Source organism: Bombina bombina, chromosome 1 (genome assembly GCF_027579735.1).
Source record: "Bombina bombina isolate aBomBom1 chromosome 1, aBomBom1.pri, whole genome shotgun sequence".
NCBI lineage: Eukaryota > Metazoa > Chordata > Amphibia > Anura > Bombinatoridae > Bombina > Bombina bombina.
The window spans coordinates 1,540,803,355-1,540,823,246 of record NC_069499.1 but is presented as its reverse complement, the minus strand read 5'-3'; the positions used below and the strand labels follow the sequence as shown (position 1 = coordinate 1,540,823,246).

Genomic DNA, 19,892 nt, shown 5'->3' with positions numbered 1-19,892 from the left:
GATAACGTAGGTGGCGGTCGGCAGATTAGGGGTTAAAAATTTTAATCGAGTGGCGGCGATGTGGGGGGAGCTCGGTTTAGGGGTACATAGGTAGTTTATGGGTGTTAGTGTACTTTAGGGTACAGTAGTTAAGAGCTTTATAAACCGGCGTTAGCCAGAAAGCTCTTAACTCCTGCTATTTTCAGGCGGCTGGAGTTTTGTCGTTAGAGCTCTAACGCTCACTTCAGAAACGACTCTAAATACCGGCGTTAGGAAGATCCCATTGAAAATATAGGCTACGCAAATGGCGTAGGGGGATCTGCGGTATGGAAAAGTCGCGGCTGAAAAGTGAGCGTTAGACCCTTTAATCACTGACTCCAAATACCAGCGGGCGGCCAAAACCAGCGTTAGGAGCCTCTAACGCTGGTTTTGACGGCTACCGCCGAACTCCAAATCTAGGCCTTAGTTTTTCTAAAGTCTCATCCAATTGGTTTTGAAAGGGCAAAAATTTCTCATCATTTTTTAAAGGCTCTAGTTGTTCTTCTAAATTTTCAAGTTCTAATAATATGTTCTTTCTTTGCTCCTTTTTGAATGTGACCAGTTTTTCCATTAATATCAGTGAGCAATCACTAAGAGACTGATTCCAAGATGCCATAAATTCTGGGTACTCTTTGTGGAAGGCCGGATACTTTTTCATTCGTAACCCCCTTGGGATTTTCTTTTCTTCTAAATATTGTTCAAGGAATTCTATGTCCCCCAAAAAGATATTTTTTTTAGCTTTTTTCAAAGCTCAAAATAATTCTCTGGGTAGATTTATGCATTTCACAGGTAACTCTTTCTCTAGATAAGTGATTCAACAAATTACTCCTGAAACTTCTACCAGCTTGAGATCATGACCCTTTGTTCAACTGTTGTTCTTTTTGCGGAAAAAATGTTTTCAGCCTCATCATTATTATGAATGTCATTATCACATATTAAACTGTACTTGAAGGATTTTATCATATCACCTATCTTTCTTTTCTCTCTAAACATATTGAGTTTTGAAATTTGGCCGATATTGTCAGCGTGTTTTTTGTGTCATCACAATACCAAATTGCTTCTGCCGATAAAAGGCCATAGCCACAAAATTCCTTTTCTGCAGATAACCTTAGGACTTACAAATGAGAACTGTGTGTGAGATTAATATCTCACAGAAGAAAATGACTCCAACTTATACCATATTCAGACACTGTACATCATCAAAAGACAAAGTTATGGGTTTTTGTCTCCATTCATACAGCATATCTGCTATAATATATATAATATAAGGTTTATATTCTCACTGTACACAACAGGATTTTGCAGTGCAGGATAAAATGACTCTTTGTGTGCTAATGTTATATGTTTGTTAAGTTTTATATTGTTATCACCATATGCTGAGGAATATAGTTTAATGTATTTTATGTGATATGACATTTTCTGTTACTTTTAGACCCGACATTCTCAGGGAAAAGTATCTGAGACATTTGAAGAACGTAATAATTTGCTTTGTGTAAAAAAACCTTCGGTGTGTCGGACACACTCTCTGCCAAATGACAGTTACATGCTGCGGACGGCGGACTCATGTGCGGACTGCAGGACACAGAGGAACTCCAGCTGCCAGGAAGCAGGTATGGAGTATCTCATTGGCTTCTATCTATCTATATATCTATCTAGCTATCTATTTATATCTTATCTATCTATCTATATCTTATCTTACCTATCCCTTTCTATCTAACTATCTATCTATCTATATCTTATCTATCTATATCTTATCTATCCCTATCTATCTATATCCTATCTATCTATCTATCTATTTATCTATATGTATCTATTTATCTTATCTATCTATTTATATCCTATCTATCTGTCTATCTATCTATATATCTATATATCTATATATCTCTTATCTATCTAACTATCATTGTCTGTACCTATCTGTTAATTTATGTCTGTCTATCTACCTACAAGCCTGGCTATTAGTTTATGTAGAACATAAAGTAGACAGGTCTACCTTAATTACACTTTTATAGTAACATATTAGAGAAGTGTTGTGTAATTTAAACCTCTGATTAAGAGGCAAGTTTTAACTAAAGGAATGAATCATCATTCAGCCTATCATTAATCATCACAGTTGCTAATTCTGTGTGGTGCTTATTTATTTAATCCCTGTGTATTCTGTTTAATACACATAAAGCAGTGTTTACCCAGAGTATCAGGTATGAAATTGGCAGATACTTTTAATAAAAGGGGAGGGGTCAGTGCGTTACTGCCTTCATCAGAAGATATGATAACACTATATCCTAGACGTTTTTACACCCACGTTTTACACCCACCGTAGCCTGTAGACATAACATAAAGTAGCCACGTAACAAGCATCAAAATCACTACCTCCATATACAGGGAGTGCAGAATTATTAGGCAAATGAGTATTTTGACCACATCATCCTCTTTATGCATGTTGTCTTACTCCAAGCCATATAGGCTCGAAAGCCTACTACCAATGAAGCATATTAGGTGATGTGCATCTCTGTAATGAGAAGGGGTGTGGTCTAATGACATCAACACCCTATATCAGGTGTGCATAATTATTAGGCAACTTCCATTCCTTTGGCAAAATGGGTCAAAAGAAGGACTTGACAGGCTCAGAAAAGTCAAAAATAGTGAGATATCTTGCAGAGGGATGCAGTACTCTTAAAATTGCAAAGCTTCTGAAGCGTGATCATCGAACAATCAAGCGTTTCATTCAAAATAGTCAACAGGGTCGCAAGAAGCGTGTGGAAAAACCAAGGCGCAAAATAACTGCCCATGAACTGAGAAAAGTCAAGCGTGCAGCTGCCAAGATGCCACTTGCCACCAGTTTGGCCATATTTCAGAGCTGCAACATCACTGGAGTGCCCAAAAGCACAAGGTGTGCAATACTCAGAGACATGGCCAAGGTAAGAAAGGCTGAAAGACGACCACCACTGAACAAGACACACAAGCTGAAATGTCAAGACTGGGCCAAGAAATATCTCAAGACTGATTTTTCTAAGGTTTTATGGACTGATGAAATGAGAGTGAGTCTTGATGGGCCAGATGGATGGGCCCGTGGCTGGATTGGTAAAGGGCAGAGAGCTCCAGTCCGACTCAGACGCCAGCAAGGTGGAGGTGGAGTACTGGTTTGGGCTGGTATCATCAAAGATGAGCTTGTGGGGCCTTTTAGGGTTGAGGATGGAGTCAAGCTCAACTCCCAGTCCTACTGCCAGTTTATGGAAGACACCTTCTTCAAGCAGTGGTACAGGAAGAAGTCTGCATCCTTCAAGAAAAACATGATTTTCATGCAGGACAATGCTCCATCACACGCGTCCAAGTACTCCACAGCGTGGCTGGCAAGAAAGGGTATAAAAGAAGAAAATCTAATGACATGGCCTCCTTGTTCACCTGATCTGAACCCCATTGAGAACCTGTGGTCCATCATCAAATGTGAGATTTACAAGGAGGGAAAACAGTACACCTCTCTGAACAGTGTCTGGGAGGCTGTGGTTGCTGCTGCACGCAATGTTGATGGTGAACAGATCAAAACACTGACAGAATCCATGGATGGCAGGCTTTTGAGTGTCCTTGCAAAGAAAGGTGGCTATATTGGTCACTGATTTGTTTGTGTTTTGTTTTTGAATGTCAGAAATGTATATTTGTGAATGTTGAGATGTTATATTGGTTTCACTGGTAAAAATAAATAATTGAAATGGGTATATATTTGTTTTTTGTTAAGTTGCCTAATAATTATGCACAGTAATAGTCAACTGCACACACAGATATCCCCCTAAAATAGCTATAACTAAAAACAAACTAAAAACTACTTCCAAAACTATTCAGCTTTGATATTAATGAGTTTTTTGGGTTCATTGAGAACATGGTTGTTGTTCAATAATAAAATTAATCCTCAAAAATACAACTTGCCTAATTATTCTGCACTCCCTGTATAACCAAAGAATTCAGTATTTGGTGGTACATTTATTGGTTTGTTATTGTACAGTAAATGCACGCTAGGTATAATAATTTATTTAAAGTAGAGATAAGCTTTGGAATAATATGTAGATGTGTTTTTTACCATTATAGTAGTTGTTTAAATATTGATGATGTAAGTGTAAAAGTTTAGTTTCTATAAAGTGCTCTAGATTCTATAAAATAATGAGCGCTGTCATGTTTGAAATAGTTTCACATTTATCTCTTTCTTCTGTGAAGAACAATTAGGGAAAGATCTATAAACCAGGCAATACAGTAGAGTTTGTGTAAAAAAGGCTGCGTGAAAACCACACAACCTTGTTTGTATTAGTTGTTTTTTTAATGCCCCCTCTAACTCTACTCCAGTTTCTAATTTTTCTATCACTGTTGGTGGCACCACTATCTCCCCATCACCCCAAGTCCGCTGCCTCGGAGTCACGCTTGACTCAAATCTGTCCTTCATTCCCCACATCCAACTGCTCTCTTCATCCTGCCGCAACCACCTACACAATATCTCCAAAGTTCGTCCGTTTCTGAGTGCTGAAACTACTAAACAGCTAATCCACTCCCTGGTAATTTCCCGACTTGACTACTGTAACAACTTACTAACTGGCCTCCCTCTCTCCTGCCTCTCTCCCCTCCAATCCATCCTAAATTCATCTGCCAGGCTAACTAGAAACTAATACAGTATTATCAATTGTTTATATCCTACTTGTGGTTATTGGCTGATATGCCCATCCTTTGTTACTTATTGGCTAATATGCACTTCCTTTTGTTTCTCATTGGCTGATATGCACTTTCTTTTGTTTCTCATTGGCTAGGATTTACCAGTGCAGCAAATAAAGGGGACTTTAAGTCATGAAGTATGCTATTTGTCTGCAGCGTTCGCCGCTCCAAGCGCCTCAGGCTGCCCACGACAAAATGCTGTTTTATCACTGAGGTGATTTTAGCCAATATACTTCATGACTGTTCCACTGGTAAATCCTAGCATTTCACAATTTCAGACAAGCCTGGGTGCCAAAGGTACTGGGGAAGTTTTACTTCTGATGAAAGAGCATCTACGTCGGAAGAGTTTCGGGCTAAGGAGTGGTGTATAGGAGAGGAGAATTGTTTGCAAAAATACACAATTTTAGAAAATGTCACCCTCTCTTTGAATTTGTGTTGCATTGAGATACAAGAGATGCTGGGAGAGATTTATATATTGTTTTCCTCTGTCATTTTTTCCAGGTTCCAGGACTTCTGTGCAGTCTCAACCGAGTGACATTACTTCCCTTTTACAAGTGCCACAAAGTGTAACTCAACTTACAAGACCAGAAACTAAGTTAAGCTCTGACATACCCAAGCTCCCAGCTCCACTGCGGTCACCATCTGCACATAGAATGTTGCGGAGACAGGTGATGAACTTTTTTGTGAATTTTCATAATTAGTAATCACTTGGGGCCTTATGTTCCTCAATTTATTTGAATAAGGAAATGTGTATGTCTGGTATGTATATAAAGCATGAGAGGAGGAGAGGTAAACAGAAAAGATTAGTGAGCAAATAGAGAGAAACTATAGCTCGAACAAGAAGGGCCAAATTACAAGTGGTGCGCTAATGATAGCACGGGGCCTTGATTCCTGGTCCACACTCTTCTGGATGTTCAGACTGAAAGCTTCATCTTCCATAGCCACTGATACCACTCACCCTCGCATACAACACCCACCCCATTCAATGCCTCCTGCTTCCTGCTTCAGTCGGTTCCCAATTGGACAAATTGCTCCATGTGACCACCGAGCACCAATGGCAAAGACTTTTCTCTGTTCCAGGGTATGTAATGAATTATTTTTATCTGCTGAAGAGCTTGTCGGCTGTTTCTTCTTTGGTATATATATATATATATATATATATATAGATATATATATATATATACATATACACACACACACTTTTGAGCCCTTCCCAGTGAAATTGCTTGAAACACGCAATATAAGTTTTTAATACATTTGAATATGTTTGTTTGTGTTTTTTAAAGAAATACTTGAAATTCTAATGTTCAGGCTTTATTTTTGCATAGTGCCCCATAGAAGTCAAGGGAACAAGAAGTTAGCTCAGTTGCAATATCTAAAGTCCTGAAGTTATCGCGCCTGAGTCTTTTGCTTGTGCCGTAAATTTTTATTTCAATTTGTAATCCGTGCGCAAATCCAGCTGACTAAAATTTTAACTTGAGCAAAAAAAAAAATTTGCATGCTGTTTATAATCTGGTTCAAAGAATGTACATAAGTACGCATAGACAGTGAGGAGATAGAAAAAATATGTGAGCTGTTCTTATTATTAGTCATTGGCTTATATAAGCTGAAGCCAATGGTGGGACCACTCGCAGGCAAGTAGAGAAATCATGTAAGATCTTTTTAGGGCTTTTTTAGAGCATTATATTGTAATATAGGTGTCTCCCCGTTACACCCTGAACCTGCATATTGAGATTTGCCTTTTTAAAATTCTTGAGGGTCATAGTAGTACTGAGGAGACGTATTACATATATTCACCAGAGCAGAGAGCTTATATCCTCAGGCCCATGGGTCAAGTCCTACAAAAAAAAGTGTGGGAACTCACCAAGACTTCCACCCTCCCTCACAATTAATATTGTTTTTTTTATATATATACACATACATACACGTACATACACACACACTGTATTTATATGTATATAATCTATACACTTTGGTTAATGAAAGCAAATTAAATCCAATGAAGGGTTGAATGGTTGCCTTTGGGCCTGAGAATCCTCCTCTGTCACAGAGTCTCACCCATTTAAGGTGCAATAGTCCTGTTGTTGCTGAGGGGAGCTAAATAACCCCAGAGCAATCTACACAGAAATGTAAGCACCATTTGTAATAAAAGATAATAAAGATAATATTCATAACATGGGTGATAACACAGCAGGACCGCTTACAGTCTTACATTTAGTGTATTGTAGGAAGTATTACTGCCCATTACTAGGGGATCTCACTATGCCTCTAACAAGACTGTGCTCCATCTCCTCCCACCAGCAGCAGCAGTGTTTACCAAAGTGTTTCTGTTCTCTGTCCAGAGGGAACTTAGTTCCTCCTGCAAAAATAGTGCAGGAACTCCGTTCTCATGCGTTCCTGCTCAACCTGACCCCTGCTCAGGCCCCAAGTCTTTATTTTCCTCTGTACATCAGCCTTTACAGAGATTGACCCTGGATCAAATACTGAAAAAAAACATGAATGAGATTTAGTGACCTAGCAGAGAAAATTGAAAAGAAAAAACTTGTAGTGTCAATGTACAAAACTTCAAACCCTAAGCCGGTATACTTCAGCTATTTTAAAGCAGTTAAAGCATAAGTCATCCCAGTACAAGTGTGTATGTTCTATATAATTAAAGGGACAGTCAACACTCGAGATAACAGTATCCGATATTTAAAAATAAAAACCGAAGATCCGCCTGCGCGCACTTGCAATTTCTGACCGAGGATTGGGTTCTGATCTGCTGATCATTTGAAGAAGAAGGTAGCTACGTAACGGTGGGGGGAGTTAGGCTGCCATATTTACATCATATTATAGAAGTTATCGATGATGATTACTAGGAGAAGGAAGTAGGTAAGACAAAAGGGGCAGGCGGATCTTCGTTTTTTATTTTTAAATATCGGATACTGTTATCTCGAGTGTTGACTGTCCCTTTAAGGAAAAGCCACCAAACATAATAATCTGCAACATTTAAAGGGACAGTAAAGTCATATTTAGATATTCATGATTTAGACAGAGCATACATTTTTAAACAACTTTTCAATTTACTTCTATTATTTTCTTTTCTTCCTTCTCTTGTTATCCTTTGCGGATAAGTTTGTCTAGGTAAGTTTAGGAGCAGTGAAGAACCTAGTGGCTGCATATATATATATATATATATATATACACCAACTGTCATTGGCTCGCCCATGTGTTCAGTTAGAAATCAGTGGTGCATTGCTGCTCGTTCAACAAATGATACAAAGAGAACAAAACAAATTTGATAATACAAAGTGGAAAGTTGTTTAAAATTGTATGTTCTACCTAAATCATGAAAGAAAAAAATTGGCGTTTCATGTCCCTTTAACCCCTTAGTGACCAGAGCACTTTTCAATTTTCTGACCGTTCGGGACCAGGGCTATTTTTACATTTCTGCAGTGTTTGTGTTTAGCTGTAATTTTCCTCTTGCTCATTTACTGTACCCACACATATTATATACCGTTTTTCTCACCACTAAATGGACTTTAAATGGATAACATTATTTTAATCATATCATGTAATTTACTATAAAAAAAATTATAAAATATGATGAAAAAAAAAATCACTTTTTCTAACTTTGACCCCCCAAATCTGTTACACATCTGCAACCACCATAAAAAATCTATGCTAAATAGTTTCTAAATTGTGTCCTGAGTTTAGAAATACCCAATGTTTACATGTTCTTTGCTTTTTTTGCAAGTTATAGGGCAATAAGTACAAGTAGCACTTTGCTATTTCCAAACCATTTATTTTTTTTCAAAATTAGCTATAGTTACATTGGAACACTGATATCTGGCAGGAATCCCTGAATATCCCTTCACATGTAAATATTTTGTTTTAGTAAACAACCCAAAGGGGCCTATTTATCAAGCTCCGAACGGAGCTTGACGGCCCTTGTTTCTGGCGAGTCTTCAGACTCGCCAGAAAAACAAGTTATGGAGCAGCGTCACAAAGACTGCTGCTCCATAACCCTGTCCCCCTGCTCTGAGCTGCCGGACAGGAATCGCCGGAATTGACACCCCTTGCTGGCGGCCCATGGCCGCGAGTCTGCAGGGGGCGGCGTTGCACCAGCAACTCTTGTGAGCTGCTGGTGCAATGCTGAATACGGAGAGCGTATTGCTCTCCGCATTCAGCGATGTCTTGTGGACCTGATCCGCACTGTCGGATCAGGTCCGCAAGACATTTGATAGGCCCCAAAGTATTGATCTAGGCCCATTTTGGTATATTTCATGCCACCATTTTACCGCCAAATGCAATCAAATAAAAAAAATCGTTCACTTTTTCACACACTTTTTCACACACTTTTTCACAAACTTTAGGTTTCTCACTGAAATTATTTACGAACAAACAACTTATGCAATTTTGGCACAAATGGTTGTAAATGCTTCTCTGGGACCCCCTTTGTTCAGAAATATCAGACATTTATGGCTTTGGCATTACTTTTTGGTAATTAGAAGGCCGCTAAATGCCGCTGCGCACCACACGTGTATTATGCAAAGCAGTAAAGGGGTAAATTAGGGAGCTTGTATAGTTAATTTTAGCTTTAGTGTAGTGTAGTAGACAACCCAAAGTATTGATCTAGGCCCATTTTGGTATATTTCATGCCACCATTTCACCGCCAAATGCGATCAAATAAATTTTTTTTTTCACTTTTTCACAAACTTGGTTTCTCACTGAAATTATTTATAAACAGCTTGTGCAATTATGGCACAGATGGTTGTAAATGCTTCTCTGGGATCCCCTTTGTTCAGAAATAGCAGACATATATGGCTTTTTTGCTTTTTGGTAATTAGAAGGCCGCTAAATGCCGCTGCGCACCACACTTGTATTGTGCCAGCAGTGAAGGGGTGAATTAGGAAGATTATAGGGTTGATTGTAGCTTTAGTGTAGAGATCAACCTTCCACCCGACAAATCCCACCCCCTGATCCCTCCCTGACCCCCCTCAAACAGCTCTCTTCACTCCCCCACCTCACAATTGTCACCACCATCTTAAGTACCCAGTTTGTTAAATAAATAATCCTTTTTTTAAAATAAATAAAACCCCAATTTTCTGTAGTGTAGCTGCCCCCCCTCAATACCCTACCCCCCTCCCAGATCCCTTGCCCAACATTGATTTCACCCTCCCACTCACCCCCTCCCACTCCCTCCTCCCTACAATTCAATGCAATTTAATGGTAATGTGGCACGCGCACGCAACCCCCCACGCGCTCCCGCCCCCAATGCTTGCACTATGGACAAACAGGATAAGGAAGTGAACCAAGGATAGGCCGCCCACCCACCTCCCTGCTATGGTTCCCACCCACCAACGATCGGCACCATCTATGGTGGTTAAAAAGGATATTGCAGTGATGCCTCAATATCGAGGCATCACTGCAATACCCTGAAAGCGCCTGGAAGCGATAATGATCACTTCCAGCGCTTCAAACCCCAGAGGACATGTCAGGCACGTCCTTGGTCATTAACTGACAATTTTTGGAAGATGTGCCTGACACGTCCTTGGTCATTAAGAGGTTAAGCTGATTGTCGCAAAGTAAATATGAGTTTATACTTTCCTTTAATACTTCAATCAGAGGAATTCATTTTGTTATTTTCCTCCTCTTGCCTGATAACAGTGCATATGACAAATTGTGTATTTTTGTGTTGTACTTAATAGAGACTACAAGGAGATAGATGAAACAGAGATAGGTTTAAACATACAAACTTGGTGAAAAAAATAACTGAACAAACAATAAAGAGACATAGAATAGATAAAGAAAGAAACATAGAAACATAGAATTTGACGGTAGATAAGAACCTAAAAGGCCAATCAAGTTTACCCATAATTAAGTCTACCTATATTCAAGAGAAATTAGACAGAGAGAAAGATGTGGTATTAAATAGACTGATATTAATTTAGTATAGAGATATTAGGTCAGAAGAGGATACATACTTGTGAATTCCAGAAGGGAGAAAAGAATGTTATACTATTGATTATAGTGAATGTGTTAATATAAACAAAGGGAAAGACATGTCTGTATATCATTGCATAATAGTACAAAGGTACTGTTTTTGTTGTCATAAAAGACATTTGTTTATTAAATGTAGCCACTGATATTGCCCCATGACAACATTCACAGGCGACTATTGATTTGTTGACGTAATATCTGTTGATCTTCTAGGATATGCAGTAAACATTCGTATCAAATATTCCAGAATTCAGGTCAACTCAAATAATACCTGCGGGTCTTTTTGTGCTCCTCACTGCATAACTCAGGGTTTCTCCTCCTCTTCTTAATGTTTACCTCTTTATGAATGTATTTTCTACTTTCCTTTCTGCAGAAAACAATATCCAGCTTTTAAAATTTGAATAAAAATGCTAATGTCATGGGGAATAACTGGGAATGGGGTGAGAGGCAAATAGTGGAAGAAGCACAAGGGGAAAGGATGAGGGCAAAGGTGGTAGTGAACAATGCTTGCAGGGCATGTAAAAAGCAAGGGAAATGGAAGATATTAAGGGAGAAATTAGAAAGGAAGAGTAGTCAAAGGGAAGCAGAAGACAAGTGAAAAACAATGCATAGGGGATAGAAAGGGGCAAACATGGTAGCAAAGGACAATGGGAACCAATAGATAAGTAGACAGTAGAAGACACAAGGAAGGAGCAGAACCATGATAATTAATTTGCAAGATAAATATTTACAGTAATTTTTATTGTCTTAAATAGTCTCTCTAACAGTTGTTGTAAAAGAACCGACATTTTAAAGTTGACATTTGGAATTTGTATCTGTTTTAGGAGGCAATCAGAAATGACTCTTTTGAAATGTCCTTCGATGGCAAGGAAGATGAACAGGATAGTGTCACAGAGAAGCCCATCATAAACATACCAGTCTGCCAAGTTTCTGTACCTGTCAATAAGCAACAGGAACACGAGAACATGCCCTGTAAGCTGGAGCAACCTATTGTTCACACTCAACATGTTCATGAGAAGTGCAATATTTTTATGTGCTCAGATGTTCCTCAAACACATGTAAAGCCTCTCAGTGATAAACCAACTGTACCACATGGGCATGATTTGATAAACATGCCATTCTGCCAAAAGCATTTTGACCCAAGAACATGTAAAGCTTTGAGTGTGTATTCTGCTGCATACACATTACGCCAGAAGCTAAAACTGGGAAATAGCAGCAATGTTGTTTTACAGGACATGAAAAAATTCTACAGTGTAGATACTCATGGTGTTCTTAAAAAGACGACTTCTTGGTTGGATGATCCCAGAAGACATTCTATAGAAATTGGTTCTATGGAAAATGCTATTCATCATCATCCTGCTTCACGTTCCTGTGGATTTATTAGTCAGATATTTAATGAAAGTGATGATTTGCAAGTGATGCAGAGGACTGAAGGACACAGCCCTGTATGTACATGCAAAAAAATCCAAGAACAAGAACTTTTTCCCGCTGGAGAAACCTCAGGATCCCCATACTCAAATTCTGATACCTTAAGAAGACAGTCCTATTCTTTGGATTCTAAGGAACTCCCCAATATTGTCAACACTTTCATTCCGGACAGGTCACCCTCACCGTTGACCAATTTAATAACTGTTGACAAATTTTCTATTGACACAATTGAATTAAAACACTGACTTATGCGTGGGTGCCAAATCTTACAATAAAGAAATGAGCTGTTTATTTGGGGTAAAATATTAAAGGAAAAACTTTTAACCTGGCAGCTCTTGGAGAATACTTGAACATTGTTCTCAGACAATAGCAATACAATTTTCCAAAATGATTTTCATTTTTGTTTAGTTAGAGATTACAAGAGAACTCAATATGTACAATATTTTTATTAAATAAATTTATTGGCATATCTGTTTTTTGGTGAGTTCTGAAATTATTATGGAACCTATATTTTTGTAGCTTATAGATCGGGCTGCATTAGAAGGTAATAAACAATGAATATTGGCTAATTTTAGTCCCAGAAATTACAATTATTATCAAATTAAAGTTTGATAAATTATATATAAATAATTTAACACCCAAATGTTGCTTCTAATGCTTCATGTGTGGGGCCTAATGCAATTATCTAGAGGTGCAAATACATCAAAAATACATTGTACACAGTGGGTGGAGTTTAGGAGGTTCCTGGATTCACTTTGGAAACTGGGACATTTATTGGAAAGGGAAAACTACATGATGGACATTGAAACACAGCTGTCGAAGTGTGACAATCCAGGAATATCTGAGATGGTTTCGAGCTCTACAGCAGCCGTTATTACTAACATCAATACTGATTGCTAATGTGTTCATAAAAATTGGTGATAAATAACAAATATTCATGGGACCCTGGTACCATTTTATAAAATGTAAAGGTACATTAAAGTTATGTGTTTCTTAGAAGGCAGCAGGGTTTACACAATGTATAACCACTGCTATTCCTGCTCTTAGTGATTGGCAACTGGCTGTCATTACAAAAAAAGTGTGGATGCCTCTTGCTCTAGAGGTTCCAACAAAATTATAACAGGTACACACCACCATTAGATATTTTGTTTGGATTGCACATTTGTTCCTCATTCAGACATCAGTATCCATTATATTTGCCCATTAACAAGTGAATATAGCTAACTAAGACCATGTTTGCAGCTGCCATTAATAATATATCGTCTGTTGTAAAGTGTTAGTTTTTCCTGTTTGACACTTAGGGCCTGATATTCAAAACTTTGCCGGCATGGAAGGAAATCACATAAAATATTTGGGATTATTTTTAGACCTTGTATTGTAATGTATGAGTCTCTGTTTCACATATAGAAAACTACAAAGTAACATAAACATTTCTCAAGATAAAATTTGTGTTTCTACATTTTTTTTATGAGCCTCACTGTATCGACTTAGAATATCTCACCTGAGCAGCGAGGTTTTGAATATCAGGCCCTAAATATCCTTCACCAGTTTACGCTGATTTTCTCGCATTGTGCTTCCTTAATCTTGTCCACGGCTTACAATCTGCATCTATTGAAATCAGTGGTAAGCACTAAAGGAGAATTAGTACCACATTTACATTATACAAAGTATCGTTTAACCCCTGATGAACCTTGATCAAAACTTACTGCTAACAAGAGGAGATGTTAAGGCATAAAGAACAGGTAAAATAGTGTGACAGTATACCCACAACCAAATCCCTGTGTACAGCTAAGGAAAAGATTGTTTGCATGGGTAAAATGAAACTATCCTGAGAAGTTTTAAACAATTTGAAGTCCATTTGTATATAGGTATGATGGGTATACTGAGCATGATTATATTTCATTAACTTTTTATATTTTTTTGAAGTATTTTTTTTAAAAAAAATCCATTTTTATTTGGTGAGGTTTTCATCTAAAAACAATATAAACAGTGCAGGAAATCATATACCGTAGAACAGGTATGGCCAACTGGAGGCCCCAGGGCCTCATGAGGCCCTCTACACTAATCTTTGTGGCCCCAGTGAGAAAACAGAGTTAAAAATGTGCAAAACTGCTTTCATATAGTGATCCAGACAAGTGCATGCTCCTGAGTTTTTTCAACAAAAGATATGAAGAGAACAAAGAAAATTTGACAATAGAAGTAAATTAGAAATTGCATGCTGTATCTGAATCATAAAAGACAAATTTTGGATTACATGTCCCTTTAAGGATTGTTATTTCAAAACCTCACTCTCACTGTACAGAACACGTTTTCTCTTTGCTGCATTTATATAACTGTAAGAAGATCTGGCTTTTAAACAAACAAAATTGAATGGCAAATACTAAATGCACAATCATGGAGAAACACATTCCTAAATATGAGCCTACTATACAATCCGGAAAATCCAAGTATGAAATAAAAGAATGATTGCAATAAGGTATTTGCTAAACTCTATTTCTCAATGTTGTGTTTGGTAGTTCTGTTTTCCTGCTCACCCCCCCCCCCCACCACCTACGGACTATACAAAAGCAATTATGTCTTGCAATAGTCAAAACTAAGGGTAAGATAGGTGATTTGAGCTTAACACCTGATGAGTTTTTTGTGAGCTGGTAAAACGTAATGCAAAACTATGTAAACTGGGTGTAAAATGTTACTGGATACACGATTATTAGCGCTTTACAACTCCTGATTGTAAAAAACAATGTAAATACGGCCTAAGTAAGCTTTTAAATTATCCATTTAAAAAAAAAAACTACTTGCAAAAAAACCCCTAATTGTGGTCAAACCTACAACAAAATGCTAGTAGCCATTATCACTTGCTTAATTTAAAACGCATACTGGTTATTATGACCATGCTTCAGCCATGAGGAAACACAAACCCCTACAATAGCAGTTTGTTCCATTCAATAAACTTTATGAAGCAAATTTTTTTAGCAAATCAATCCTGTTACCTGTTAGTTCTTTATTACCCTGATAATGTTTCGAGAATAGGGGAGAGCTACCACATCAGTTGAATATGTGAACAATGAAACAAATTTTATTAATATCACATAGAACTCTCCACCAAACATTTACTCAACCACTCCACACCTCCTAACTGCTCCAAATGAAAATGGTTATCCGACTACACTGATGTACTTGTATAATCAAACAATCCTGCTTAAAAATATTCTAGTTAAATATTAGTACTGTATTCAAATCATTCCATTACTGAGATTACTTCTGGTATTATACTAAATGTCATTTGCATATTTGTTTAGGTGTACATTTAACCAGTATTTCTTAATGTGACTCAGCAATAAATAATTTAATCACTTGGAGAAGTGAGTGAAAAAGCAACCAGTAAAAAAAAAAAAAAAAAAAAAAAAAAAAAAAAAAAAGGATAAATTATTTGTTTCATTAAATCGCTCTGGGAGATTTACATGGAAAATTTCATTTTTATTCAATTTCATCTGGAAACTACGCTTTATTATGAAATTAAATGTTATATCATGTGCATATATCAAGTTTAAATATCTGGTATACAAATCTATTACAAGTAAATAGCAAAAAATGGTTTACCAGAAAATCTTCATTTTTTTCTGCACCCTATACTTTGAAGTGATAGTGCTATTATCGCACATATTACAAGTGCTAAGTTATGTGTTGAACTTAGTTCTTTTGGAGACTTGAAGTAAAGTGTTAATGCTTGGATATATGCAAAGCGAAACACATGTATAGCATATTCAATTAAAGTATTTCACTAACATTTACATATTACTTGTAAAATAAAGGTTTATTTATTGAAATAAATTGATTAAAAAGGATATGGTATATGATCAGGTGCTGGATTGGGAAGGGCTCAAAGATGTATAAGTATGTGCGTGTATTTGTAGCTATGTATATATGTGTGTAGGATATATGTGTGTGTGTGTACATATGTATGCTTGTGTATGTATGCACGTAGGTGTGCTGTGTTGTTAACATACTGTATATTTAAATCATAGCTTAAAAGTTAGTGAAGAACTACACTATTTTACCTTCGCTTAGCACACCTTTAACTTCCTCGGGCAATAGTTGACATGAGTTTTTTAGCGTTCCCCAACAGCTGTGAGGGTTTTAACGCACCTGCACTATTTGAGATCCAGATTTTCACACGCTAGACTTTCACTCGAGTGCTTATATATTATTTTTTAAACCTGATTGCACGATTGCGGTGTTGTTTACTCTCAAATCAATATTACAAGTGGCACACTGTTTAAATTACAGCGATTTTATTTGCACTAACTCACGTTAATTTATGCTCCCCATATTTTCTATGGGCAGCATTGAGCAGTAATATACTCTCAAACTTTTTACACAACCTTAAAAGTTTTTACGGAGGTTAGACTACACTATTAACCGTTAAACCGCCCCGTTCCCACATTGCAAAGTAACCTACACTATTAACCCCTAAACCACCACACTCACCATTGCAAAGTAACCTTCTACACTATTAACCCCTAAATCGCCCCCCCACAACGCAAAGTAACCTTCTACACTATTAACCTCTAAACCACCACACACCCTCACTGCAAAGTAATCCACTAAGATCTAAACCCCCTAACCTAAAAACCCCAAAGTTACCCCAAAACAGACTAACCTTACCTTTAAAAATAAAATAAAAACTTACCGGAAAAATAACCCTAACCTAAACCCCCCCAAAGTTTCCCCCCAAAAAACTAACCTTACCTTTAAAAACAAACTTATCTTATCTTCATCGCGGTGGCGGTCTTCAGCCATCTTCTTCTTAAAGGGACACTGAACCCAAATTTGTTCATTCATGATTCAGATACAGCATGCAATTTTAAGGAACTTTCTAATTTACTCCTATTATAACATTTTATTCATTCTCTTGGTATCTTTATTTGAAATGCAAGAATGTAAGTTTAGATGCCGGCCCATTTTTGGTAAACAACCTGGGTTGTTCTTGCTGATTGGCGGATAAATTCATCCACCAATAAAAAAAGTTCTGTCCACAGTTCTGAACCATAAAAAAAGCTTAGATGTCTTCTTTTCCAAATAAAGATAGCAAGAGAATGAAGAAAAATTGATAATAGGAGTAAATTAGAAAGTTGCTTAAAATTGCATGCTCTATCTGAATCACAAAAGAAAAAATTTGGGTTCAGTGTCCCTTTAATGGTAGAGGGTTTTTTAAGATAAAGAGCTGAGACATTTTAGGGAAATGCCTACAAAAGGCACTTTAAAGGGCTATATTTGTAGTCTAGTGTTAGAATAGTTTTGTTTTTATTTTGGGGTGTTTTATTTTTTAGTGTTTCTTTTCTTTGGTAATTTGTTTGTTATTTTTTATAACAGAAGTTTTTAAAAAATGTTGTAATGTTAGGTTTATTTATTTTTTAAGTAATAGTAGTTTTTTTATTTTTTAAAGGACGACTCAACACAATAGAATTACATAATTAACAAGTACATAATAAAAAGACAATACAATAGCACTCAGTCTGAATTTCAAAATAAGAAGTAGATTTTTTTTGACAAATTTATTTTTTCTCCCATTTTATGGCCTGTATCATGTGACAGACATTATTAGCCAATCACAGACTAGTATAGTATACCCTGTGAACTTGTGCACATGCTCAGTAGGATCTTGTTCCCAGAAAGTGTGAATATAAAAAGATTGTGCAAAATTTGGCAATGGAAGTAAATTGGAAAGGGTCTTGAAACTGCTGCTCTATCTGAATCATAAAAGTTTATTTTGACTTCAGTGTCCTTTTAAGTATTTTTAGTGTTTTTTTCGTCAAATATTGTTAGTTTTTTTATTTTTTAAGTAATGTTATTTAAAAAAAAAAACAAAAAAACTTTTGTTGTTTTTTTTTTACTTTTTCAGGTGTATATTTTTTTTGTAAAGGTAAGGTTAGTCTGTTTTGGGGGATGTTGAGTTAGGGGGCTTAGATGTTAGTGGGTTACTTTGCAGTGGGGTTGTGTGGTGGTTTAGGGGTTACTAGTGTAGAAGGTTACTTTGTGATGTGGGGGTGTGGCGGTTTAGGGGTTAATAGTGTAGAAGGTTACTTTGCAATGTGGGTGTGTGGCAGTTTAGGGGTTAATCGTATAAATAGGACTTTGTGATGGGCAATGTGGAGGTTTAGGGGTTAATTAGAGTAGGGGGCTTATGTTGATTTGGGTTAGTGTGCGAGTATGGGTGTTAGTTTTTTTCCACTTTTCTCTCTCAATGAAAGTCCATGGGAGAGTACGTCAACACGATTGCAATATACTAACTTCTGCTCTTTTCGCAAGTCGGGTTAGCGCTCAAACAAAAAATATATAGTTTAAAATTGTAATATGAGCACTACCCAGTTTACGCATAGAGCAGAAGTGAAGCAGTGTTAGCGAGCAGGAGCGGTAATTACCGCTTCACATGTAATCTAGTCCAATAGCGATAATAGTTTTGCACTCGACTTGTAATCTACCCCATGTAATTAAATGAGAATTATACATATTGCATTACTTTCTAATAGAGCATTCACACACACACACACACACACACACACACACATACACACATATATATATATATATATATATATATAACACACAGAGAAAACCCAGCACTCACTTACAAGCTCTCAGCTAAGATTTAAAAGCAAAAATGGAAAGGTTAGTCACCGCATCTGGCCAAATGGGACAAGCTCAGGTACCACGTCAAGGTCCTCTCCAATACCTGAGACCCTAAAACAGCCACACAATGCAAGCTTTCAAATCCAAACAAACTGAAAACAAAAAAAGGGTGCACAGGAATATGTAATCACCCTAGACATATACAATACACGGAAGGGAACTGCACTCTCATACCGGACCGGGTACACATCCTATGACCCTGCAACATGCTCAGCCCTGGGTGCCACTGGCACTCACAGGAAGCTGTGCTGTCCCCAGAGCCACAAGCAGTTAACCCCAGACAGGTCTGGGTGCAAGAACCATAGGGAAAATTACAAAACAAATTAATACAACACACAGAGAAAACCCAGCACTCACTTACAAGCTCTCAGCTAAGATTTAAAAGCAAAAATGGAAAGGTTAGTCACCGCATCTGGCCAAATGGGACAAGCTCAGGTACCACGTCAAGGTCCTCTCCAATACCTGAGACCCTAAAACAGCCACACAATGCAAGCTTTCAAATCCAAACAAACTGAAAACAAAAAAAGGGTGCACAGGAATATGTAATCACCCTAGACATATACAATACACGGAAGGGAACTGCACTCTCATACCGGACCGGGTACACATCCTATGACCCTGCAACATGCTCAGCCCTGGGTGCCACTGGCACTCACAGGAAGCTGTGCTGTCCCCAGAGCCACAAGCAGTTAACCCCAGACAGGTCTGGGTGCAAGAACCATAGGGAAAATTACAAAACAAATTAATACAACACACAGAGAAAACCCAGCACTCACTTACAAGCTCTCAGCTAAGATTTAAAAGCAAAAATGGAAAGGTTAGTCACCGCATCTGGCCAAATGGGACAAGCTCAGGTACCACGTCAAGGTCCTCTCCAATACCTGAGACCCTAAAACAGCCACACAATGCAAGCTTTCAAATCCAAACAAACTGAAAACAAAAAAAGGGTGCACAGGAATATGTAATCACCCTAGACATATACAATACACGGAAGGGAACTGCACTCTCATACCGGACCGGGTACACATCCTATGACCCTGCAACATGCTCAGCCCTGGGTGCCACTGGCACTCACAGGAAGC

General features: G+C 37.5%; 1 protein-coding gene across 1 annotated transcript in view; it reads left to right on the top strand.

The window, feature by feature from the left end:
• Positions 1–15,962, top strand: part of CACNA1G (calcium voltage-gated channel subunit alpha1 G) — a 686,261-nt gene extending 670,299 nt beyond the window's left edge. The window contains exons 35-37 of the mRNA XM_053708713.1: positions 1,451–1,628; positions 5,212–5,378; positions 11,517–15,962. Coding sequence (XP_053564688.1) covers positions 1,451–1,628; positions 5,212–5,378; positions 11,517–12,365 — 1,194 coding nt within the window. The 3' untranslated portion in view covers positions 12,366–15,962. The remainder of the gene's footprint in view (positions 1–1,450; positions 1,629–5,211; positions 5,379–11,516) is intronic.
• The last annotated feature ends 3,930 nt before the right edge of the window (positions 15,963–19,892 follow it).